This window comes from Globicephala melas, chromosome 1, assembly GCF_963455315.2.
Source record: "Globicephala melas chromosome 1, mGloMel1.2, whole genome shotgun sequence".
Taxonomy (NCBI): Eukaryota; Metazoa; Chordata; class Mammalia; order Artiodactyla; family Delphinidae; genus Globicephala; species Globicephala melas.
In genome coordinates, this window is record NC_083314.1 from 50,533,278 (window position 1) to 50,560,432 (window position 27,155).

The 27,155-nt window shown below is 40.7% G+C and overlaps 1 protein-coding gene and 1 long non-coding RNA gene across 7 annotated transcripts in view; both read left to right on the plus strand.

Moving 5' to 3' along the window:
* Positions 1-10,906, plus strand: part of LOC138842819 (uncharacterized) — a 43,327-nt gene extending 32,421 nt beyond the window's left edge. For all 3 annotated transcript variants that reach the window (XR_011377727.1, XR_011377728.1, XR_011377726.1), the window contains one exon: positions 10,720-10,906. This is a non-coding gene — a long non-coding RNA (uncharacterized lncRNA). The remainder of the gene's footprint in view (positions 1-10,719) is intronic.
* Positions 10,907-22,076: 11,170 nt separating this feature from the next.
* Positions 22,077-27,155, plus strand: part of ABL2 (ABL proto-oncogene 2, non-receptor tyrosine kinase) — a 112,204-nt gene continuing 107,125 nt past the window's right edge. For all 4 annotated transcript variants that reach the window (XM_030875343.2, XM_030875346.2, XM_030875344.2 and 1 more), the window contains exon 1: positions 22,077-22,483. In XM_030875343.2, coding sequence (XP_030731203.2) covers positions 22,327-22,483 — 157 coding nt within the window. In that variant the 5' untranslated portion in view covers positions 22,077-22,326. The remainder of the gene's footprint in view (positions 22,484-27,155) is intronic.

Here is a 27,155-nt window from a genome sequence, read left to right on the forward strand (position 1 = left end):
AAATAACTTTGGGAGTAGTTACTGGCACCTGAGTCTCAAAGCAAATAGATGAGAAGAGCCAAGTTCTGGAACTTGGAATTATATTGATAAAGAACCCACAAGCCTAGTCTATAAAGCTTTTGCCTATCCAGGAAATTTTAAAACAGCTCTCAAGCCTCCACATCTGCATGGGCAGGGAGCACACTGTGAAAGCCCCCAAAGATGATGCACTCTCTGACATTGGCTTCAGATGTGGCCATGAAGGATAATGGAAAAGGAAGAGCCTCTTAGAAGAGGGAGCCAGGGACTGCAGAGAAAATTGGGAACAGAAATTCTTCCCAAAGAGCAGGACCATGGTCTAATCAAGGAAATTCTTCCACCCCAAGACAGAGGTCTTCACAGTGCCTGCGCAGCTGGTTTTCACAATTGCAAAGGACTGGCAACTGTGTGTTACCTCCTGTTCTTCTTGTTCCTGAATGGGGGTTGGTTGGTTTGTTTGTTTTACTGTGGATAGTATGTCCTAGCTCTGTCATTGAATGTAGGGGATGGGAGAGGACAATTTACAAAAAACTTGTTTTCCTAATTCTAAAGTCATCAGACCATGAGGAGCTATACCCAGACCTAGTGGAAAATACTGTGTCAGCCAGTGATCCTGGATTTTGAGCTTGATGTAATGACTGGAAGAGACTTTGAGTTGTTTCCCTTGGTGCAGAAAGAGGATTGTGTTCTGTATATGGTAAAAAGGATGAAATGGATATTTGATGGCCAGGAGAGAAGACTGTGGCAGAGACCAAACCCATGTTCTCTTCTTCCTGGGCACATAGTTTGACAACAGTTCCTAGTCTTTCTTGCAGTTAGGTGTGCCCATTTGTCTGAAAAATATAGTAACTTCTAGGCCGGGTCCATAAAAACTTCCCAGGATTGGGGAATTCCCTGGTGGTCCAGTGGCTAGAGCTCGGTGCTTTCACTGCCAGGGCCCAGGTTCAATCCCTGGTCGGGGAACTAAGATCCCACCAGCCGTGCAGCATGGCCAAAAACAAACAAAAAGCTTCCCAGGAGTGACCCTTCATGCTTGTCCCCTATCCCCGACTTCTGATCACTGGAAGGTAATGATCCCCAGAGCAACCTTGGGAACACAATATTGAAGGTGGCAGAACCACACGGAGGAACTTGGGTACTTGAGTCACCATTCAGAGGAGAGCTGCCTAAGAGAACCACCTAAACAGAAACACACACTTTGGACTGTTGGGTGAATGAAGATTATGCTAAACTACTGAGATTTTGCTGACTCACCTAATATTAAGGTTAAGCGGCTCTCAAAATATGGCCCCAGACCAGCAGCGTCAGTATCACCTGGCAACTTGTTAGAAATCCAAATTTTCAGTCTCTTACCCAGATCAGAACTCCGGAGATGGGGCCCAGCCAGCCTCCAGTTGATCCTGATGCACACTGAAGTTTGAGAACGACTGACTAAGGAAACAGCTGGTGTTAACTAATACAATATCCAAGTGGGCAGTCCCTAAAGTGGACCAGTTTACTGTTCCTATTGTTTCACAGTGATGCTACTGACCACTGGTCTAACTCTACTGACAGAAGATACTGGTACCCTTCTGACCCTGATCTCAGCACAGGCCATGATAGAAGCTTGAGGGAGGATGGTCCTTTTCATTCAGTGATAAGCTCATCTAAGGTTGATTTTCAAAGGGGTTTCATTGGTGCTCGTTTTTCTCAGACCCATTACCTCATAGACCAGGCACCACAAGAGCACTGTGTCAGTTAGGATGATCGACTTGTCCTGGTTTGCCTGGGACTTTCCTGGTTTTAACAATGAAAGTTTCTTGTTCTAGGAGACGATCCCCTGTCTCAGACCATCTGGGACTGTAATAGGGAAGAACCTTCATTCTATTACAAGTTAATCACTAAGGGGTGCTGCCTATAAGCTTAAATTATACAAAACGGCCCATCTCTGGGAACCCTGCCTTCCAGGTAATAAGCATTAAGCTAAAATACCTTTGTTTAGCTCACAGGAATCATCCTGACCAGGCCCACCTGTGAATGACTGCAAGCAGGAAGAAATGAACACATCCCCTCTGGAGGCTGACCAGAACCAGAAAATGTTTGACTTTACTCCCTTCCCTTTTAGTATAAAAGAACCCTGAATTCTGACTCAGGCAAGATGGTTCTTTGGAACACGAGTCCACCATCTTCTCGGTCTGCCAGCTTTCCAAATAAAGTCGCTAATCCTTGCTCCAATGACTCGTCTCTTGATCTGTGGGCCTGTCACACAGCAAGCAGTATGAGCTTGGACTTGGTAACAGGATGTTTGGTCACCTTAGTCAATGTGGGTTGAAATGTTCACCATTTGTGACCCAGAGCCTTTTCTCTCACAAGGGTGATCCATAACTCAACAAGTCAGGAAACTTTTTATTTTCAACTCCCAAACACAAAAGTCCTAATTACAGTATCTTTCCAAGATAATTGACCTACTCATCTTTGAAGCCAGTTACCCTGACTGTCTTATAGTTCTCTGCACACCTGCTTTTGTGGATGTGTGATTACCGGGGTAGGGGTGGGGGATCTCTTTCATGGTCAATGGATAAAGATGACCAAGGTAACTTTCAAGTGCTTATCTCACTAAAGGGAGGGAGGAAGGGTAGGTACATTGATGTGTACCCCAACTTTATTTTTTATTAAAATTTTTTTTTGCATTTTATTTTATTTTATTTTTTATTGAGGTATAGTTGATTTACAATATTATGTAAGTTTCAGGTGTACAACATAGTTAAAATTTTTAATGTTATTAAAAATTTATAGTTATTAAAAACTATTGGCTATATTTCCTTTGCTGTACAATACATCCTGTAGCTTATTTATTTTATACTGTATCCCAACTTTATAATGCAAGGTAGAATGTTAACTTTGCTGTGAATAATACACAAGATAAGGATTTCTTGGGACTTCCCTGGTGGTGCAGTGGTTAAGAATCCGCCTGCCAATGCAAGGGACACGGGTTCAATCCCTGGCCCAGGAAGACCCCACATGCTGCGGAGTAACTAAGCCCGTGCTCTAGAGCCCACGAGCCACAACTACTGAGCCTGCATGCCACAACTACTGAAACCTGCACTCCTAGAGCCCGTGCTCTGCAACAAGAGAAGCCTCTGCAGTGAGAAGACTGTGCACTGCATTGAAGAGTAGCCTCCACTCGCCGCAACTAGAGAAAGCCTGCACACAGCAATGAAGACCCAACCCAGCCAAAAATAAAAATAAAGAAATGCACATCCTCTATTAAAAAAAAAAAGATAAGCATTTCTTCTTTCCTTAATTTCTTTAGGACTCATTCAGAGCACTGGTTTTCAATGGTGGGTGTGGGGTACATATCTAAGTTAAGTGGGGGAGATTTTTTTTTTTTTTTGCAGTATGCAGGCCTCTCACTGTTGCGGAGCACAGGCTCCGGACGCGCAGGCTCGGCGGCCATGGCTCACGGGCCCAGCGGCTCCGCGGCACGTGGGATCTTCCCGGACCGGGGCACGAACCCGTGTCCCCTGCATCGGCAGGCGGACTCTCAACCACTGCGTCACCAGGGAAGCCCTGGGGAGATATTTTTTGAAGTACAAATCCTCCAGTGATGTGGAATGCTGACTGGCCCTTAAATCCTGCCTGCTTCAAACTCATTAAAAACCTGGGGTTGGTTCCAGGACCATCTTCGGATTTGGGGTCCAATTCCATTTTAAATAAGAACCTTAATGTTCAAGCTTATGTACAATTACATGAAGTTTTAGCAACTTAGGGAGGGAAATTCTAAAATGCATTCAAATGGTTTGGGTTGATCCAGCACATGAAGATTAAGTGACCTCTCACACTGTTTTAATCCTACATTATGACCTTGTAGCAGTAACTATCTGTGAAGGAAAAGAATGATGACAAATGAAGATGAACTCATTATTTTATAATGGCTTGATAACATCATCATTACAGGAAGAAGTCCATGGACTTTGGAGCCAAACTACCTAAGTTTGAATTGTAGCTCTGCTACTTACTAGATATGTGACCTTTGGGCAAGTAATTTCATCTCTGCCTCAATGTCCTCATCTGCCCATTTAACCGAGCAGTTATAACAAAGGCACAATATTGAGCGATAAAAAAATCCTTTTAAAAAGGGATGGAAATGGGGGAAACAAGTCTGAATACTTACGCTGGTTTATTTGTGCCCTGTGACTTTATTTATTATTCTCACATCTCCCAGTTTGCAACCTAGTTCACGTGTGCCAAATGTTTGTAGAATCATATAAATTGAGCTTATTTATGTTCTGTTTAGAATTCTGAGGCATGATTAGACTCTTTGATCTATGTTGACCAAAGAAAAATGTATGTCTTCAAATAATGACTGCTCTGGAAAAGTCCTCGGTAGCAAATAGCGACAGATTTCTTCTATCCAAAGAGGACACCTAGAGGTTACTTTTGTAACGTGGTTGCCTATCCTGAAATGCTTTCCAAATTCTGTTCTTCACAGATCCAATCATAAATCATTCATCACAGATCCAGTAAGTCCAAGTAGAATAAATGTTAATGTGTAGCTAATCTTTAAGGAGAGGAAATAGACCAAAAGAGGTTACATTTGTTTTCCAGGCACAGTAGAAGTACATTACAAGGTACAGAAGAGCTTTCAAATGTGATAGGTGGAGGGAACAGTTATGAAGGAATGTTTGGGGGACATTTGGGGAAATCTGAGTATTGACCGAATGTTGGGTGACGTTATTGAGTTCATGATGATATTTTAGGTATAGTTAGGGCATTGTGCTCCTGTAGGAGAATGTTTCTGTTCTAGGAGATGCAGGCTGACATATTCAAGGGTAATGTACAGTTGTCTGAAACCTAGTTTCAGATGTTTTGGCAAAAGGGAAGTGTCCACACATGGAGAGAGATGAAGCAGGTGTAGCAAGATGTCAACAGTTGGTGAATCTAGGTGGGGAGGAATATGAAGCTTCATTATACTGTTCTTCCAGCTTTTCTGCACACTCAATTTTTTTCCAAAAGTTTCAAATTATAATGAAGCATTGAGCTAAATCACTTAAAATGTTAACTGAATTTGTATCTTAACTTGTGACATCTCTTGTGCTGTTTTGTTCCTGTGTTGATATTTAACTTTTTAAGTCTTATATTCCCACTGTATTGTAATCACTCACATGATTATCCACTGGTCTCTGTATCTCTCATAGGAGACACAGCAAACACTCACAAATATTTGCTGACGCTTGAAAAAAACCTGATAGAAAACTTCATAGCTCCCCACTTGTGCCCTGCTCTCACTGACCTTATTTAGGGCCCGGAGGATGTTTCTTTCTGCCCTTTCTCCAACCCCCAGCTTCCCCTGGCTGACTCACGTTCATCTTCCAGATTCCCATTCTAGTGGAAGCCTTCCTTGCCCCGCCTCTGTGCTCTTAGGTCATTTCCTGTCTCTTAGCACTTCATTATATTATAGTGTCTGTTATCTCAGCTGAATACCCCATTAGACTATAGTTTTCTTGAGAAGGGATTTTTTTTTTTTTTTTGGCCTTTTCACAGCTGTAACCTTAGCCCTGACACAGTATCTGGCACATAGTAAGAACTTAATAAATATTTAGTGACTGAATGGCCAATGCTAGAGTGGCCAACTTTTTAGAGAGCCAAACTGGAATACTGCCCTACCAGATGGCCCCCCTCCCCAAATATATGTGTGTGTGTGTAAACTATACACATATGTGTTATTAATTTCATATAAAACATTTTAAAATAAGTGTTTATTTTGTATCAAAGTTTTAGGAAAAGATACAATAATGCGTGTTAATCCATGTTAACTTGTTTGTTATGGCCTAACTAATTCAGTTCAGTCTATTTTAGACTGAGTATTGATGTCTTTGGGGGAGAGGAGAAAACTTATGATTGATTTAGAAGTACTTGCCTTTCTCACTCTGGATTTGTGAGATTCTCAGAGTCAGAGCTTTCACTTCCCCTTCACAATGTTCAATTCCAAATTCTTTTCTGCAGATTGTGTAGTATGCTCTGTTTTGGTTATTTACTTTCTTAATTGTGCTGCATGGCTCCTTCCATCTACCTCTCATTAAAATAACACAGTTGTCTAACTTTCTTTTTCATGTTTAGATGATGCCGGTGTAGGTGTTGTAATTGTTATTTTTCATTACCTGAATTCTTAGAAAATTCACAGTATTCACAGTGTTAATAGTTAAACTAGTACTATCTTGATACAAAGCATAATAGTTAATCCACAGGCAAAGCCAAAAATGGATTGTTACAAGGCATTTAAATTGCCCACTTAAATTGTATCACTCCTGGCAAGGCAACAATGGATGATTCATTATTGTGAACTGGTAATTAAGGTTGCCAACATCAGCTTCAGGAGTAAAAACGGCAACCAGTGACTACACAGGTGGGGTAGTTTGTGTTGGGAGCCATTTGACTCTAAAAACAGTGTTGCTTTCAGACTGTATTTTTGTGGGCTGCCACAAGGCTTTTGCAGGTTTCCCCCAACCTGTTGCACCAGTGTGGAAACTTTGTGTCCTGTGGAGGGGTTTCCCATTAAGTGGGACTTTTCAGTGCTACAACCCTGGCAAACTAGGACCATTGATCACCCTAGTACTGGCAGCAATCCCTAAAATGTCAGAAAGACATAAGCAAAGAGAACGTCAATAATCAATTTTCAGAAATATGTTCCTTTGAGACTGTAAAATCAATTCTTAACCAAAAGCTAATTAATAGGTAACTTGTCAGCATATATCAAAAAAAGCAGTAACCACTGAAGACAGCCATGGTTCATTAAAAACAATTCTAATGTACTGTTGTTCATTTTAAAGTACCCTTGTTTCAGGACATACTGTGTAGCACAGGGAACTCTACTCAATATTCTGTGATAACCTATATGAGAGGAGAATCTAAAAAAGAATGAATATATGTGTATGTATAACTGAATCACTTTGCTGTACACCTGAAACTAACACAACATTGTAAACCAACTATACTGCAATAAAATTAAAATATGAAAAAAATAAAATACCATTGTTTCTTTTCTCGATAAGTTTATTAGATTAGTCAATGAGGGTAAATTCATAGACCCATATATGTTGATTTTTTTTTTTTTTGGTAAGGCATTTAAACTGTCAACTGAAAAAATACACAACCTAAAAGTTGAGAATTATGTTTATGCAAGGACATTACTGAGGACTATAGCCCGGGAAGATGCCTCTCAGACAGCTCTGACGACTGTTCCAAAGAGGTAAGGGAGGAGCCAGGATACATAGAAATTTTTGCTGAAAAAAACCCGTAGTCGAACATCAAAAGATTACTGCTAATCACACACGAAAAACAAACGTCTCAAGTTAATGATTTTAGTGTTTTTCTATGTATGGGAAGATGCAAGAGTCTGGGCTTGTTAAATTTATTCCCTTGATATGCATCTTAACTATCTAGGGCCAGTATCCTGTTTTTCTCCATCCCAAATTCCCCTCAGGGTGCACCGTTGGGGGTGGCTGCAGCAGTGGCTGATGGCTTTATGGCCACAATATGCTTCGTTTACTGAAGAGGCAGGTGACATTCCTTGTCCACAGAACTATTTGAGAGTACATTGCTGATGAGATGTGCCATTATTCCTTAGTACATTAGTGTGTATTTCCTATAAGCATTCTCTTGTATAATCACAATACAACTATCAGAATCAGAAAATTAACATGCATACATAGGTACCTTGTACTTCAGACCCTATTCAAGTTTTGCGAAATGTTTCTTAGAATAAACAGACCAATCCAGGATGATGTTGTCTTTAGATTGTGGTGCCTCTTTAGTCTCTCTCATTCTGAAATAGTTCCCCAGTCTTCCCTTGACTTTCATGATGCACTTTTGCAGATTACAGAATGTAGAATATCTCTCATTTTGGGGTTTCAGTGTTTCCTGATGATTAGATCCAGACTCATTTTTGGTAGGAATATCCATGTTCTCTCCTTGCAACCTATCAGCGGGACCATGATTTTGATTAGTCATGGTGACGTTATTTATTTTGATCATTTAATTAAGATGGTATCTGCCAGTCTTCTCCATCGTAGTGTCTCTTGATTAATAATTACTTATGAATAAGTATTTTTTAGGGAGGTTCTTGAAACATGTACATAACTCGTGACTTATCAAACTTTCAAATTATTTATATATTCATTTATATAAGTATGGACTCATGGCTTCCTATTCTATTCAATAGTTTTCTCCCTTTCCATATCTCTAACCTCCTTCTCAAATAGTGAGAAACCTGGATTCCATTATCCTGACTATATTTACTTTTTTCCTAATTATTTATTTTGATGCTTGTATTTTCCAGATTTGTAAATGAGAGCCCGTTCAAGCTAGCCTTTGCGTTCTTTTGACATGCCCCACCTTCTCTGAGCATTGCCTTCTGGCATAGCTCTAGAGTCAGCTATTTTCCTGTCCCAGACCTGTTTCAGACCATTTCTCTAAGAAGTTCTGGTTCCTTTTAGTAGAGAATTGTATTTAGAAGCCAAGATCTAGGCACTAGATGTGCTATTGCTATTGGGGTGTTTCTGATCTCAAATCTTTTCATGGATAGAGTAGGGAATATTATATATTTTAAATTACATATCATATTTCATAATTAGTAATAAAAACAGATGTACATTTCCATCTATGTACATGAATACACCCAGGGCTGGCATCGTGGGCGTGAGACCTGTGTGGTTACACAGGGCCCCTCACTTAGAAAGACAGCTGCACTTGGTTTAATGCTCTGCTCTCACCATCTTGAAATTCTTAATTTTGAACAATGGACCCCACATTTCCATTTTGCACAGAGCTCTACAAATTAAGTAGTCAGTTCTGAATACACCATAGGGTTCCTTTTAGTTTTTTCTCTTTCTATTTCTGTAACTCCTTTCTCTGATAGTAAGAAACCTGGCTGAAATTATGAATAAATTTACTTATTTGATTATGCCCCTTCTAGGTAACGAATTTCCCATAACTACTGCTTCCTCCCTGATGTGGATACTCTCCTCATGGCATCTAGGCTATGACACCCCATGCTGAGCCACCACTTCCACATGGTTGCACTTCCCACAATATTCAGGTTCTGACAGTTCATGCAAGACTGCTTCTCCATGGAGATGCCCTGCTCACCCCACTTGGACTCTGACACTCTCTTTCCCCACTGGCTGGCTGTCCTCCCCACACAAATTCTCCTTTACTTTGCTGGGCCTCTGACAACCCATTCCAAGCTGCCCCTCTGTAGGTATAGTGTTTATACAAACAAAGAAACAAATGGATATAGACTAGCCTAGAATAGAGAATATGAGTATATCACAAGAGTAAGCACTGTTTCCTGAAACTTTTTAAAGTTCAGTCATATATCAATGTATGTGTGTGTATGTGTGTGAACATACATGCATGTATGTGTGTGTATAACTGAATTGTATTGTAAAATATACTTTTTACTATGGAGCAGGGTAAAATAAAATTCAAAAACCACTGGTACATACAGTATGATCCCAATTTTGCTTGAAAAAAGCAGACCCCGCCTCTATACACAAAGTAACAATATGAGGTGATGGATGTGTTAACTAACCTTATTGTGGTAATCATTTTACCTTGTATACCTTAACCTTATACGGTGCTATATGTCGATTATAACTCAATAAAGCTGGAGAAAAAAAGTGAACCAACTTTTAACAACTGAGGGGAGGCTTAAAGGACAACTTTCATTTCTTAATCTATGTTCTGTATTACTTTAATTCTTAGGACAGAGGAAGTTGTGTATTTATTTTAAAGATAAAATTAAAAATGTGTGTGTGTGTGTATATATATATATATATATATATACACACACACAAACAAAGGAAAAAACTGAAAGGAAAAACACCAAAAATATTTATATCTGAATGGTGGTATTATAGACAACATTTGCATTCTTCTTTATAATTTTATACATTTTCTAAGTCTCTTGAAATGAGAATTTATTACTCTGGTAGTTTTCCATTTACATTTTCAAAAGAAATATATTTGACAAATTATTTGTAGAAATGATAGAAAGTAGAAATTTCTAATGTTCTATTAATAAATACTTAATGGCCACTTTGTGTATACCAGGCACTGTACTAAGTTGTTGGGAATACGCTGGTAAATGAGATCAACCCACTTCCTGCCCTCATGGACTCAGAATCTAATGAGGAAGACAGCTATTAAACAAGTAATTACAATAATGTGGGATAAGCGTTGGTAGCAGGTATTGAATTCCTTTGAAAGTGCGTAGCAGCGTGAAGGTGAGGTAATCTAACCTAGACTAGGGTTTGGGAAGTCTTCCTAGGGGAAGACTTAGGCTAAGAGCTAAGAGCTAAGTAGGAGTTAGCCAGGCAACCTGAAAAAAGGACTGCATTTTAGGCAGAGGGAATATTGAGAAGTAAGTTCAGCTTTCTTCTTTTGCTGAAAGCAGACTCACAAGAGATGTAGTTGTGGAGCTGGAGAGGAAACAAGGAAGCTGAGGAAGGTCTGGCAAACCCTCTTAAGGGAAACATGCGAAAATGTCTTTGCAGCTTCTTCCATCTGCACTTGCAGCTTTTCTAGATAGCTCAATGGAAAATATAGTAGTTCTTGAAGCCACTAAACTAGTCACTTATTCACTAAAGGGAGACACTTGTGTGTACAATAAAGGACGGCACTTCTATGAGATTTTCAGCTTCTTTTCTTTTTTTTTTTCAGGTCTTCATTTATTGCTAAAGGTTTCTCTTCAATTGTGAGAAAGTTTATTACTGATCACTTCAAAACATTAACATGCTGGGAAAGATCCTAATGGAGTAGCACAACTTACGTGTCTACAGACATCATTCTCCAATTTGCCATTTATGGATGAGTAATATGCATTAAATAAACATGGTATTTTATGGCATTTGTATTGACTGTATTGGTTGTATTGATTAGGATTATAACAGAAAAACAGCTCAAACTAGCTTAAGAAAAAAAATGGATTATAAATATAAATGCTTGTTTTTTCTCCCTGCATATCAATTCCCTCCTCTTCTCTGATCCAAATGAGGGGAAACATGGCTGCCAAAATATCTTGCACTTTACATCTCACAGTCCAAGTTCTCAAAGAGGGGCTGGCCTCTCTCAATTCCAATTCCAAAATGTCCAGGGGAGGATTGTAATTGGCCAAGCTTGGGTCAGCTGACCATCCCTAGACCAATCACTATGGCTGGGGGTTTGAGAGTGAGGCAATTTTGTGTTGTTCTGAGAGCTTCACATACATTAACTCCTCATACAACCCTTGAAGGTATACATTATTATTAACCTCATATTATAGGTAAGGAAATTCAGAGAGGAGTTTTCAGAAGGAAGGCATAAACATTGTAGCAAATGCTGAAGTTTGCCCAAAGAAAATGGTAGCACTTCTGGTATTCCCCTTCCCGCCTTTTCTGGTAACTCTTCCCCATTACCCCATCCAGAGAAGTTTTCATGTTCTTCTGTGACTTGCTGTTTTATTTTTCAGTAAACTTTGGAGATCTTTTTAAGCCCTATATACCTATTTCATTCTTTTTTTTTCAACCAGTGCTTAGTATTACATTAACGATTCCTATGTTGATGAACAGTTACTTTGGGTTAAATTTTTCACTATTAGAAACAATACTGTGGGATGAATTGGGAGATTGGGATTGACAGATATACACTAATATGTATAAAATAGATAACTAATAAGAACCTGCTGTATAAAAAAATAAATAAAATAAAATTCAAAAAAAAAAAGTAGAATGAGGAATAAAAAAAAAAAGAAACAGTACTGTGTGAAACTTCCCTGGTGGTCCAGTGGTAAGGAATCCACCTTACAATGCAGGGGACGCGGGTTAGATCCCTGGTCAGGGAACTAGGATCCCACATGCTGCGGGGCAATTAAGCCCGTGCACCACAACTACTGAGCTGGTATGCCTCAACTAGAGAGCCCGTGTGCTGCAAAGTACAGAGCCCACCCGCCCTGGAGCCTGTGCACCACAACTAGAGAAGAGAAAACCTGCACGCTGCAACTAGAGAGAAGCCCACGCGCTGCAACAAAACATCGCACATGCCTCAGCAAAGATCCTGCATGCCGCAACTAAGACCCGACGCAGCCAAAAATAAATAAATAATAAATAAGTCTTAAAAAACAAACAAACAAACAAAACAATACTGTGGGAATTCCCTGGCGGTCCAGTGGCTAGGACTCCAGGCTTCCACTGCAGGGGGCCACGGGTTAGATCCCTGGTCGGGGAACTAAGATCCTACAAGCCATGTGGCGCAGCCAAAAGAAAACAAAAAACAAAACAAAACAAACAAAACCAATACTGTGACCATACTTGAACATGTATCTTTGTGTAAATGTAAAAGTAATTTTTAGGAATTGCTAGGTAAAAGAATATATGAATTGTACACATAGCATGTATATTGTGTTTACAAACTGAGTATATGTATTGATAGATACTGCTACAAAGACTGGTTTCAATTTACACATGGGCCAGTTTGTCCTTCATACTAACCTCAACAACTCTAAACAGGTAACTTCTAAAGCCTGGGGCATAGATAAGGGTTAATGTGGGCCCAGAGAAGGGACATCTAATCCAGCATGTCAGTTAAGCCTTCTTGGAGGAGGTGACTCCTAAGCTGAGTCTTAAAAAGACAAATAGGAGTTAGACAGTAAAAGAAGTGTGAAATGGATTTAAAAGTTAAAGGATGGAAAATATCTAGTGTTAGTGAGGATTTAGAGCAACCAAAACTCTCCTACATTACTTGTGAGAGTAAAATTGGTGAAGCCACTTTGGAAAACCATTAGATAGTATCTACTAAAGCTAAACATCACGTATCCTTTGTTCCAGAAAAATACCTAACAAAATGCATATCTATGGTCACCAGAAGACATGTACTAGGATATTCATATGAAAGCCATGCTCATCAGCAATAGAATGGATAAGTAAAGTATACTATAATCTCATACAATGAAACACTATACAGCAATGAAAAATAAATGATCTGCAAGTATAAATGATCTGCAAGTATAAATGAAAATATGAATGAATCTCAAACACATAATATTGGGTGAAAGAAGTCAGACACAATGATTACATACTGTCTGATTCCATTATATAAAGTACAAAAATATGCAAAAATCAATGTATGCTATTAAAGTCAGTATAGTGTTACCTTTGTGGAGTTGGGAGGAAATGCATAGAGACTGAAAGGGAGCATGGAGAAGGCTTCTGAGGTACTGGTAATGTTCTGCTTTGGACCGAGATGCCGATGACATGGGTGCATTTTAGTTTGTGAAATTCATCAAGCAGTACACACACACATGCTTTTCTATATGAACATTATGCTTCAATAAAAAGATGGAAATAAGAGAAGGGGGTATTTGCTTTCAAGACAGAGGAAACAGCGTAAGTACAGACACAGAGGCTTGGTGAGTTCACCTAGGAGCAGCCCTTAGAATGGAAAGAGAAGGAGACCTTGGGAGTGGGAAGGAGACAGAGGAAATTTACTCAGTAGTGGGAATAAGATTGGCCTGGGTCCCTTCTGATTCTAAGAATCTATGCTTTTATGATTAGCCCAAGGCCATATAGCTAGTTAATTGTCAAAAATTATAAGACCCTATGGAAGACTGAAAACATGACCATAATATTTTGCTGGTCCTCTTATTAAGAGGTGGAGCCTATTTCTCCATCTTTTAAAACTGGGCAGGCCTGTGACTTACCTTCATTAATAGAACGTGGTGGGAGTGATGTTGTGAGAGCCTTGGAGACTAAGACTCAAGAGATGATACAGCTTCCGCTCTTGCTCTCTTAGAATACTGAGCCACTGTGCTTTAAGGAAGCTCAGTGTTATGGCTTGAATTTGTTCCCCAAAATTCATATGTTGAAATCTTAACTCTTTTTTTTTTAACATATTTATGAGTATAGTTGCTTTACAATGAAATCTTAACTCTTAGTACCTCACCATATGACATTAAGAAATAGGGTCTTTACAGTACACACACACACACACACACACACACACACACATACACGGAGAATGCCATGTGAAGATGAAGCCAGGGATGGGGTGATGCTATGCACCAAGGAACACCAAAGATTACCAGGAAACCACCCAAAGCCAGGAGGGAAGCAGAGAACAGATTCTCCATCACGGTCCTCAGAACGAACCAACCCTGCTGACACCTTGATCTCAGACTTACAGTCTCCAGAACTATGAGAAAATAAATTTCTGTTGTTTAAGTCACCCTGTGGTACTTTGTTACAGCAGCCCTAGCAAGCTAATATACCTCTTGTTCTCCAATAGGTTAGACTGTTTACATTAGCTTGCTAGGGCTGCCATAACAAAGTACCACAGATTGGGTGAGTTAACAGAAATTTATTTTCTCAATGTTCTGGAGACTGTAAGTCTGAGATCAAGGTGTCAGCAGGGTTGGTTTCTTCTGAGACCTCTCCTTGGTTTGTAGATGGCTGTCTTCTCCCTCTGTCTTCACATGGTCCTCCCTCTGTGTGTCTGTGTCCAAACTTCCTCTTCTTATAAGGACATCAGTCATACTGGATTAGGACCCTCCCTTAGGGCCTCATTTTAACTTATTTACCTCTTTAAAGACCCTATCCTCAAATACAGTCACTTTGTGAGGTACTGGAGGTTAGGGCTTTAACATATGAATAGGGAGGTGGGTATAATTCAGCCCACAAGAGGCCAGTGGAGGAGAACCGAGACAGCAGCACCAAATGCCAGATATGTGAATTGCCAACCTTTCATCTCAGCTGAGCCTCCAGCTGAATGCTGTTACATGAGTGAGCCTAGGTGAAATCAGCAGAAGAACTATTCAGACAATCCACACAATTGCAAGAAGTGATAAATCGCTATTGTTTTAAGCCACTAGGTTTTGGGATTATTTCTTATTCAGCAATAGATAACTGAAAGAGAAACCCATTTCACATAAATTCTAAGCCAGTCTCAGTTCCACTACACTAGTTAGTGGTAGGCTACATGTGAAATGGATTGTTTAGTCAGCTATTTCATTATTACCATAGAAAAGGAGTGGTACTAATTTACTTTTTTTAATTAAAAACAAATTTTTTTTTTGCGGTATGCGGGCCTCTCACTTTTGTGGCCTCTCCTGTTGCGGAGCACAGGCTCTGGACATGCAGGCCCAGTGGCCATGGCTCACGGGCCCAGCCGCTCCGTGGCATGTGGGATCTTCCTGGACCGGGGCACGAACCCGCGTCCCCTGCATCGGCAGGCGGACTCTCAACCACTGTGCCACCAGGGAAGCCCTGGTACTAATTTATTAATTTAAAATGAATAGATATTATTGCTACTAGTAACATTTATATAGCACTTTGCCAATTGTTTGAAATAGTCTCTTAATAATTTATAAAGTTTTTTAATCCAAGAAGTATTGAATCATAGACCCTTGGGGCTAAAAGGAACAAGAGGTCATTTAATCCATCTCCTTATCTTCAAAGAGAATGACTTATTCTATGCCAGCCAGGTAAGAATCCTCCTTCTCACTGTCATCCAAAAAAACTTTAAAAATATCGATCTGTAAATGGAACTGTATTTGGCCCTCTATAGGCCTTTAAAGATTTAATACAACAACAGTTCAAAGACAAACCATACATAAAACCCAAAGTACTGCATGTGCAAACAGCTTAAAAAGAATGGCTAAAAAGGATATGGTATGTACAGGCAATACTCGGACATACTATGGCTTCATTTCCATACCATTGCAATAAAGCAAATATTACAATAAAGTGAGCCAAACAAATTTTTTGGTTTCCCAGTCTATGTGAAAAGTTATGTTTATACTCTACTGGAGTCTATTAACTGTGCAATAGCATTGTGTCTAAAAAAACGCCACAATATACAGACTTCAATTAAAAAATACTTTATTACTAAAAATGCTAATCATCATCTAAGCTTTCAGCGAGTCAGAGAAGTAACATCAAAGATCACTAACCACAGTGGCTCAGTGGTTAAGAATCCACCTGCAGGGGACACAGGTTCAAGCCCTGGTCAGGAAAGATCCCACATGCCGCGGAGCAACTAGGCCCGAGCGCCACAACTACTGAGCCCACGTGCCACAACTCATGAAGACTGTGCATCTAGAGCCTGTGCTCTGCAACAAGAGAAGCCACAACAGAGAAGCCCGTGCACTACAATGAAGAGTAGCCCCCGCTCGCCGCAACTAGAGAAAGCCTGCATGCAGCAGCGAAGACCGAAAGCAGCCAAAAATAATAAAATAGATAAAATAAATAAATTTATTAAAAAAAAGATCACTAACTGGAGATCACCATAACAAATATAATAATAATGAAAATAATAGTGAAAAAGATTGAAATGTTGCCAGAATTACCAAAATGTGCTACAGAGACACAAAGTGAGCAAACACTGTTGGAAAAATGGTGCCAACTGACTTGTGTGATGTAGGGTTGCCACAAACCTTCAATCTGTTAAAAAATGCAAAATCTGTGAAGCTCAATAAAGCAAAGTGCAATAAAATGCGGTTTGCCTGTATATACAACAGAATTTTATTCGTGAAAAAGAAGGGAATCTTGCCATTTGTAACAACATTTGTGTTAAGTGAAATAAATCAGACAGAGAAAGAAGACTACTTGTATGATTTCGTTTATATGTGGAATCTTAAAAAGCCGAACTCATAAAAACGTAGACTAGAAAGATGGTTAGTAGGGGCTGAGGGGGAGGAGGATTGGTATTGGTCAAATGATACAAACTTCCAGTTACAAGATGAATAAATTCTGGGGCTCTAATGTACAGCATAGTGATTATAGTTAATAATACTGTATTACATACTTGAAAGCTGCTAAGAGAATAGATCTTAAATGTTCTTACCATAAAAAGAAATGGTAATTATGCGCCTGCTAGAGGTATTCGCTAACTCTATGGCAGTAATAATTTTGCAGTATATAAGTGTATCAAATCAAGGCACTGTACACCTTAAACAATGTTATATGTCAGTTAAATCTCAATAAAACTAAAAAAAGGGTTGGTTGGCCTGGGGTGACCCAGCACTGGAGCCTACAGGCCCTTTGGTGGGGTTGATGGCAGACTCTGGGAGGGCTCACGCCAGGGAGTGCCTCCCAGGGTTTCTGCAGCCAGTGTCCTTGTCCCCGCGGTGAGCCACGGCCACCCCGCTTCTGCGGGAGACCCTCCAACGCTAGCAGAATAGCACACATGATTGCAAAATGTGGTAAGCTTCATGACATTGGTTTTGGCAACGATTTCATGGATATGACACCAAAAGCACAGGCAACAAGAACAAAAATAAACAAGTGCAACTACATCAAACTAAAAAGCTTCCGCACAGCAAAGGAAACAATCATCACAGTGAAAAGGGAATGAGTGTCGCTATACTGGGACCCACATTTCAAGATTTGGCAACAAATGTGAATCGCAGTATCAGCAGTCTTCCTCTGATTTTTGTGGGCCGTGACTCTGGATATTTGGGTGGCTCTGTGATTGGTGGAGTTCTTTTTGACAATATGAATCATTTTCTTCTTTTGGGGGTGTCAATGTTCGCTACCACAATTGGTCTTTATCTTGTTCCATTTTGTAAGACTGCGGTGTTACTGATTGTCATGATGTCCATCTTTGGTGTTTCAATTGGCATTCTGGATACAGGTAATCCTATTGCTGGGAATAAACCTAACAAGGAGAAGACAAGCATACAAAGCCCAGGGACATTACTGGATATGTGCTGGCCCATAAAATGGTATAAGTTTTGTGAAAACTGTGAAACCACAAAGCAGTCTCAATAACTGATGACTAGTTTAAAAGTTTCTCTGTTTTATATAAATATATAAAATAGAAAGGATAATAAGAACAAAATAAAGATTAACAGGTATAGAATTCAATGCATTCCTCCCTCAGTAAAAAATTTCTGGGGCTTCCCTGGTGGCGTAGTTGTTGAGACTCTGCCTGCCGATGCAGGGGATGCGGGTTCGTGCCCCGGTCTGGGAGGATCCCACATGCCGCGGAGCGGCTGGGCCTGTGAGCCATGGCTGCTGAGCCTGCGCGTGCGGACCCTGTGCTCCACAACGGGAGAGGCCACAGCGGTGAGAGGCCCGCGTACTGCAAAAAATTCTGTACTTGTACCATAGAATAAAACGTTGAGTTAAAAAAATAAATAAATAAAAATAAATAAAACTAAAAAAAGAAGAAAAATGCTACATATGAAATTACATTTTTCTTCCAATTTATCTACACAAATATTTTGAGCCCATGTAGGTAATATAGACAGAGATTAACATAACTATACAAACATATGCATTATATAGGTAAAAGAAAAGATTTTGAGAAACATGACAGCTCCCAAATATTTGCAGGGCTGTTGTGTAGAAGAAAAGTGAAATTTATTCTGTGTAGCTACTGGGTGGAACTAGGACCAGGGGTGAAACAGATGGAAGTTTCAGGGTGGCATGTGTCAGTTTACCTTTAAGAAGAACTTTCTGACAATTAGAACTCTTCAAAATAAATGGGCTCCCTCACTGGAGTTATTGTACAGGGAATTCCAGAAGATTATCCTAGATGACCTCTAAGGTTCTTTCTAACCCTATGACATTGAGCCGTATGTCAAAATTAAACACATTTGGGGGATGTAGAGGGAGGTAATTGACTTTTATAGGCAAATAATTGTTAACCAGCTGTGGTTATTTTAGGTAGGGGCCAAGTAGAGTACAGGGAAACTATTATGTCTCTATGGATAAGTCTGAGATTTTCCTAAGAGGGAGGCAGGATCTGAGTAGAACCCTGAATACTGTAAAGGGAGTCATTTGGGCACCATATTGGGGAGAATCTGAGTATTGCAAAAGTCAGAGTTAAAAGGAAGACATCCTAGAAATAGGCCTATTGGATAAAACATATATGCCTGCTATAGAAGGGGTGGGTATTTGAGGAACAGGAGCTGATGAACATTATGCAATTATAATCCAGTGTATCCTGGAAAATAATTTTGAAACATCAGGTGAAAAATTTAGACATTGTACATGATGAAGGGGAGGGGAAGCACAATCAAAGCAATGAGAGGAAGAAGTATTTTTCTTTTAGTGAATTGCTTGGTGAGGAACCTAGAAAGAAAAGGGTAGCAGCAGGAGAATCCAGCAGAGAGATGATCTGAGTCTAAATGAACACTGTATCCATATAGACAGAGAGAAAGAAATATTGACTAATATGGGAGAAAATGTAAGGATGTGGCAATAGCCTGGAAATCCAGATGGGTAAAGACAGGGACCAGTGAAGCATTGCTTACCAGTTCCCTGCTTCTGGAAATAGTGGTATTACTCCGATTATAGGGAAGGTAAAGATGATGAGCATCTATGTCTTCATTGTGCCTTGTTGGTGTTGACGATGGGTTTGATTTTTGGGGCCGTCCCCTGGCCACTGCTCGGGTGAGGCTGTCCCTGTGCTACTGTGTACCATCCCTGCTCCTGTTTTTCATCTGGTTTCTGCACCTGCCTGGAGTTCACAGCTGCCCTCATTTCAGCTTGAGCTAATACTACTTGGGATTGTTTTAAATGTTTTAATCGTTTTAAATGTTTAATTGTAATTCTCAGGTGAGTCACTTGGGCTTGGTTACATTGAGATGAAATAGTGTCCTGCACCTAAGTAAGTAGGTTTCTCCCTGGTCTTTCAACACCCCCACCCCCAATTCTGAAAATTCCCATTTCACTTTGAAAAACATCTCCACTTACAAGATATTTGCTTCAGTCTAGGCAGGATCTTAAGACTCTCTGGTAGAGGAATATTCATATGCTAAACAAAGGTAATATTTCACATGCAATAGTTCACATGTGCAGGTAACTGGTGATGACCAGGTAGGAATGACTAATAAAGTGATATATGATTCCACCTGTTTTTATTGGTTGATTGGTGTTTTTGTTTTTAGTTAAATAAAGGTGGCAGGTGGTGGATAGGGGCTCACATGAATAAATACTGTAGACTTTGTTTTATTATCTAAGCATATACCACTTGAAAAAAATTAGGCCTGGAAAAGTTGATGGATTTCTGAAAACATTACATTTTTTGTACTAATAGTAAGTGCTTGTATGACACTTTTTATATGCCAAATACTGTTTTTTTTTTTTTTTTTTTTTTTTTTTTTTGCGGTACGCAAGCATGTGGGATCTTCCTGGACCGGGGCACGAACCCGTGTCCCCTGCATCGGCAGGCGGACTCTCAATCACTGTGCCACCAGGGAAGCCCTCAAATACTGTTTTAAGTGCTTTATGTATATTAACCAATTTAATTCTCACAACAGCCCTGTGAGGTAGGTACTGTTGCTATCATCATCACTTCACAGATGAAGAACTGATGCACAAAGAGGTTAAATATTTGTCTAAGAGCAAACGAATATTGAGCCCAGTTTTGACCTCAAGCACTTAAGTGCCTCCCTTAACCACCGCACTATACTACACTTACCCATTACATACTATGAAAGAATTAGAGAAGCCAGACCATTATCCCCCAAATTAAATTCTCTCAGATAATAAAAATCAAACAACAAACCAAATCATGGCTCTATGACCACCCTTATCCCTTGTCAATGATTTTTTTTTTCAGTAGTTGCAACACTTCAGGAATTAAAAGACAAAGTATTTAAACACAGGAAAACTTTGACCAAATGGAAAATTCATATTGTATCCAGTGCTAAAGCATAGTGTTTCTGTTCCCATCTGGTGGGCAATTTCAGTTATTTCTGGTCATACCCTGGATGGCAACGGAATAATTTCAGAGGACTTTTATAGTAGTGAGTATTAATGGTTCATCTAAGGTCAGCCCGGTTCTATGAAAGACATGTAAAGGAGAGCTGTATCCACCTTTTTCCCTGAAATTTATCTTCCCAATGGTTGTTTCGTTGCTTCTTTGCAATGGCTCCCACATCCTCTGCTTTAAAGCAAATTTTCAGTGTGGTACCTCCAATAGTTGATGCTTTTTCTAAAGGAAATAGGGAAGCTAAATGAATAGCTAAAGAATAATTATCAAGTTCTTTGAGAATGTAAAAAACTGGATCAATATTAACATGCAAGAATGCTCAGTAGGGGGGAGATGATAAGTGAATATTTATACATGTATATGTATGTGTGCGCGCATTAAAAACATTTCTGCCTGAGTCACTGTCTTTAGACAACATAAGTTAAAGTTCTCATTCAGAAACAGGGTCAAAGGTAGTTTTATTTTTCTGCTTTGTCATCAAAGGAGACCTGACCACGTGCACTATATATAAAGCATGCCGGTAGGAAGATTAGCTTTACTGTCAAGCAATATAAGGGTAACAGAAACACACGTGGTTACACGGTAAAGGAGTTCAAGAGGAATTCATAGTAATACGATAGGAGGAACAGGGTCATAACTGCTTCTCCAATGAGACTGTAGAGTGCAGACAACCGAGGGGAGTGCAACTTAACATTATGAAATAGTTTCAAAAAATTACAATGAAATAATGTACCTTTTTATTATCTTCATGTAAATTTTATATCATTTACTTTTGACTGTAGGTCGGCTTGGTGACGAGGGTATTTAAAGGAATTCTCCCGGGCATTTTAGGGAGCCTCACCTGGATGGCAAGCACCAAACGCCTCGTGCTTTTCTGTCCCAACTGTGCCTGCTAAAGAGCGAGCTGTGCACCTGGGGCGCTCAGCGCGACTGATTGATTTGACAGGTGGAGGTGGGACAGGGAAGGCTCTAGACTGACCAACTCTAAAAAAGGCGGTAGCATGTAGAAACGAACGTGGGAGGAGGTGGCTAAGGCGGATTCGGATGTGGGAGGCCGAGGTACCGCGAACGAACCGAAGGGCCGAAAGACCTGAAGCAGCGGTAGGCGTGCCAGTGAGGTAGGTACGGGGGCTGCGGGGGACGGGGGCGAACCCACCCTCCAAGGAGAAGGGAGCGCGCGGACTAGCCGGGGCCGGGGCGGGGCGGGGCGGGGCGGGGCCGGGCCGCCGGGAAGCCCTCCCTCCGAGTAGCGGAGGTGACTGGTCGGGTGGGGGGCGGGAGACGCTCTGTCCCACGCTCTCCTAGTGCTCGGTGGTTTAAAGATGGCGGCGGCGGCAGCGTTGAGGGCGCGGAGCCGCGGAATGGGGAGGGAAAAGGAGAATCTGTGAGGCGTCGAGAGGCAGCGCGGCGGCTGCTGTGAGGAGTCGGGTGGGGAGACGCCGGTGGCCGGACCGCTCAGGGCCGGGGCCTCGACTGGGAAGGAGAGGCCAGAGCAAGCGCCTGGAGCCCGAGGCCGGAGCCGAGGAGGAATGTGACCACGGGTCGGCGGGGGCGCGGGAGTACGCAAGTGCAGGGATGGGGCAGCAGGTGGGCCGCGTCGGGGAGGCTCCGGGGCTTCAGCAGTCGCAACCCCGCGGGATCCGGGGCAGCAGCGCAGCCAGGCCCTCCAGCCGCAGGCGGGACCTGGCGGGGCGCACCGCAGAGGCCGGCTTCAATATCTTCACCCAGCACGGTGAGTGTGTCCGGGAGCCGGCGTGAGGGCGTGGGGAAGGCCGGAGGTGGGGTTGAGGCGGGGTGGGAGGCAGACAGGCAGCTCTAGGGGGTCGAGGGGTGCCCAAGAGTGGGGGCGGAATCTGCTGCCATCTGGGCCAGTCACGGGAGGCGAGTCACACCCCTCCCCCCCTCCCGTCTCCAGCCTGGCTGGCAGCTCCCGGGGGCGGAGGAGGAAAGAGAAGTGGTCTTAGGGACCTTGGATGGACTGTCTTCTGCACTGGGACGCGACTGTGGGGCTCGGGGAAGACGGTGGATAGTGTCCTCAGGGGAGAGAAGGATGAAGGGAGGTGTGAGCTCAGTCCAGGTGTTAGTAGAAATCGGTCGTTAGCGAAGGGAGCATGAGTTGTACCTCGAGGGATTGGGAAATAGGAACTGAATCTCAGCAGGTAGTGGCCTTTGAAGTATATACGTATAAATCAGGCAATGAGCAGTGTCAGGATAGTGAAGTGTCCTGAAATACCCTTCTACGGGAAAGATAAGGGTAGTATCTTAGCACTTTGAATTTCTTTTTTTTTTTTTTCCAAACTGGAAATGAAGGGCTTTGCCAAACCATCCTCTGTGCTGCTCTTTTGAGTAGGACACATTTCTGAGATGGCTGGCAGGGGTTAGAGGTTGGTGGGCATCGTTAGGACTTTGGATACAAACAAGAGTTTTTTTTCCTACCAGGTGTGCATATATATATATATATACACACACACACACACATACATATTTACATCCTCTATATGGTCTGGAACCTATTACTTTGTCCTCATTATCAAGGTATTTTTAAAACAGTTGTCTCCAGACTTGTGATCACGTACTCCAAGAATTTATGTATCTTTATTACTGTACTAATGGGTAACTTAGAAATGTACACAGAAACAGAATTTAAGAAAGGATGAGATGAAAAAATAAATATAACAAGAGTTGTAATAAATTTTTTCCAGCAGCCCAGTGGATCCTTTTGCACTTCCTCTGAGCTGCACCCACACCACTTTTGAGGCCACTTGTCTAGAGGAAGGAAGAATGGAGAAGGGGGAAAAAAACCAAAATTAACCTTCATGGAGTTGAGATACCCTAAGACCTGAGAGAGGCTGAAGAGATAGATGTGACTTCTGTATAAAGGACTGGCTAGTTGAGGTTGGATGAGAGGTAGCAAACTGGACTTTCACTGAAGAGCCATATGGAAAATAATAAAAGATAAAGGAGGGTATTCTATACTGTGTAGTGTAGGGAAGACGAGGAAGGAAAAGAAGTGTGAACTATTCCTCGGAAATGGAGTTTTGGAGGAAGTTAAGACAAATGATAGTATACAGAGAAAGAGATGAACCTTAGAAGCTGTGGCTGCTGGGTGAGTTGTATCAGAGTTCTGGGTTTGGACTTTGTGAACAACCTGAGTTTCCTAATGGAAAAGGTATAGGTGATTTGGGCCATTCAGGAGTTACGTGTCTACTCTAAAAGATGTGAGTGAGCTTCTCTTCCAGGTATATAAACATTTTATGAAGGTGCCATATAAGTTAGTCTGTATCGAAATCACTTCCAGAAACATAGCAAAGAATGGGTGAATAGTTTTCAGGGAAGAAATGATCCAAGTAGCTTTGCTTTGTGGGACGTGTTAGTTATGTATTAAACTTGGCCCAGTAATGGTGATCCTCTTCCTCTAGCATCTATTCAGGATGTAAGATTTTCTGAGAGGGAGGAGGTCATGAAGAATGGAATAGGAGGAGATTTTGAAGGATGAATAGGATTTGGATCTATGGAGCAAGAAAAAGAGGGCAGGCTGTGCAGGAGAAACAAGTGTGAACAATTGAAATGAATGTAATTTGTTGATGGACTAGTGAGGAGACACATCTGTCATGAGTTAAGCAAATCCTCTAGGAGTGAATCCTAGAGCAGAAATTGCAAGAATCAAGTTCTGGTCTTGGCTCCACCTGGCTGGGTGATTTAGTCACTTAACATCTTTGGGTTTCTTTATCTGTTAAATGTTGGATTGGATGATCTCTAAGGTACCATCTGACTCTTAAGATGTTATGATTCTACTGATAATTGAGAAGCAGTGGGAAGAAAACTTTGAATACGTTGGGTTATGGGCTGGGTTATTGAAAATGTGGCAGAGGAGTTTATATCCATTTACCTGATTGGTTAGTTTATAGGCTATGTAAAGAAAGCCAAGTGTGAGGTGCTGAAAGCCTTGGCCTTGAGTGGCGGCAATGGAAACAGGTGGGGTGAGTTTGAGGGATATTTCATGCATTCAACAAAGAAAAGTTTTTTGAGCACCTATTATGTACTGGGCCCTGGGGATGTTGCTGTGAGTATAACAAGGTCCCTGTCCTTGTGGAACTTAAGGATTTTATGATTTGGTTTAGAGGATGAAAGAAGAAAGGACGACTTTGGAATACTTAGGCATTCTGCCTGGATTTGAAACCTGGCTTGATTGCTTATTATCTTTGTGACCCTGGACAAGTTATTTAACCTTTTTGTGCCTTGGATTCTTCATTTGTAAAATGGGGATAATAAGAATACCCGGTAATAATAGTACCTAGATTAATGAGTTAATACGTACAAGGCACTTAGGATAGTGCCTGGCATGAAGTAAGGGCTAAATATGTGTTGGCCCCGGCCATTACTACTACAACAACTACTACAATTAAAAATAGGGATGAGTCAAAGATAATAAGTTTTGAAATTGGCTGTATTGACAAGTTTGGAAGTTAGAAGCTGATTGAAAGGATGGGAATAGGGTAAGTTTGTTGCCAAAGACTAGTATGTAAAGAATAGAATTGGCAAATAATATAGGAAACAAAGGTTAAGTGAGTACTGTTTTTAGACAGATGGGTGTTTATAAACTTCTATAGCTCAGAGTTTCTCAACCTTGGCAGTTATTGCCATTTTGGGGTGGGTCGTTCTTTGTTGTGGGGGTCTGTCCTATACTTTGTAAGATGTTTAGCAGCATCCTTGGCCTCTGCTCACTAGATGCCAGTAGCACCCCTTTCTGGCAAACTACCTCACCGCCCCCCCCGCAAGTTGTAACAACCATAAATGTTTTCAGACATTGCTAGATTGCCCCTAGATGAGAACCACTGCTTAGAAACACATGATAAATTCTGGTTTGAATGAATAAATTCAATTAGATTCAAAAGCTTCTCAGTGGACCTGTTGTTTGACATTTACACAAAAAACCTGGCAACTAGTGTACGAGTCACTGTCTTGAGTTTCAGTATTGAGATATTAGCACATAATTTCATATACGAAAGTTAGGTTTGACTGTTGAGTTTACATGTAGGTTTAAATATAGATTAAATATTGTATGTAGTCAGTAAAAATGTATGTACGTTACAGAAATGGGTTTATCAGAGTCTGTGATTTTTCTTCTGTAGATAAAAGAAATGGTGTTTTCTCATTGAAAATGGGAATGATATTTTTTTATTAATATGTAAGTTGTTATAATAATTTGCTTTGCCAAAAATGCCTTTTGTGAATGTAATTTAGAAGGAATAAAAATAATTGGGCTGTTTTTTGGTATGAAAGAGGTGAGTGCTGTGTGATTTTTCTGAAATCTGCTGTTGAACCTTTTTGGTGAGCTGATGTTTTGTGACTAGTAATCTAGGGTTGAATACCTCCTTGTCTTTTTAATATCTGACATACATTACAACAGTTGAGTGATTTCACTTCAACTTTACTTCTTTCTCTCACTCATTTGCTGTAAATGCTATTAAAAGTTAACCTTAAATTGTGACGTTTTGAGTAATAAAACTTTTCCCTTAAACTCATCAGTTTAAGTGGTCTGATTTCTTTATTTAGGATTTGTAGTTCATGTTTTAGTCTTTGCAGAATGAAAGATGTCGGCACCACAGGTTGAAAATGATACTGTAGAAAAGAACAGGAAGGCCGTTGCAAGGGAATTTTAATTATGGTGACCTAGTATAGTGGCTACTGATTCTTATGAGAACCAGACTTTTAAAAAGAAATCAGCTGTTAGGTTTTTGCTAACCTCCAAATCTGTGTAAGTTACAGGTATCTGGGTGTGTCTGTATTTTTAGAAAAGTGACAAAATAATTTGTGGTACAGATTCTTTTATCACAGCCCAATTGACAGTAAGGTCCCAGGTAAATTTTGAAGTCTGACGTTTCTCCTTAAGGGTCTTCAACTTGCTTTAAAAAGAAAAACCAGCATCTTTTCCCCTTGCAATTACTATACTATATCATTTTTTTTCTCTTTACTCTCTCTGTCAAAATCAGTAATGATGACATTTGTGTAGTTTTTTTTTGAGTTTATGAACACCTTTTATGTCCTTTATCTTATTTGATCTTTACAATTACAGTTGGCCCTTGAACAACATGGGTTTGAACTTTCAGGGTCCACTTACAGGCAGATTTTTTTCAATAAATATGTACTATAGTTTTATCGCAGTTGGTTGAATCCAGGGATGCCAAACCTGGATATGGAGGACCACCTGTAAAGTTATAAGAGGATTTTCGACTTCGTGGAGCGTCGGTGCCCCAACCTCCTAGTTGTTCAAGGGTCAGCTGTACTCTGAAATAGGTGGGGACAGATACTAATCTTCCCATCTTATAGATGAAGAGTTAAGAGAATTAAGTGACTTCCCAAGGGCATACAGCTGTTAAGTTATGGACCTGAAAACTCAAGCC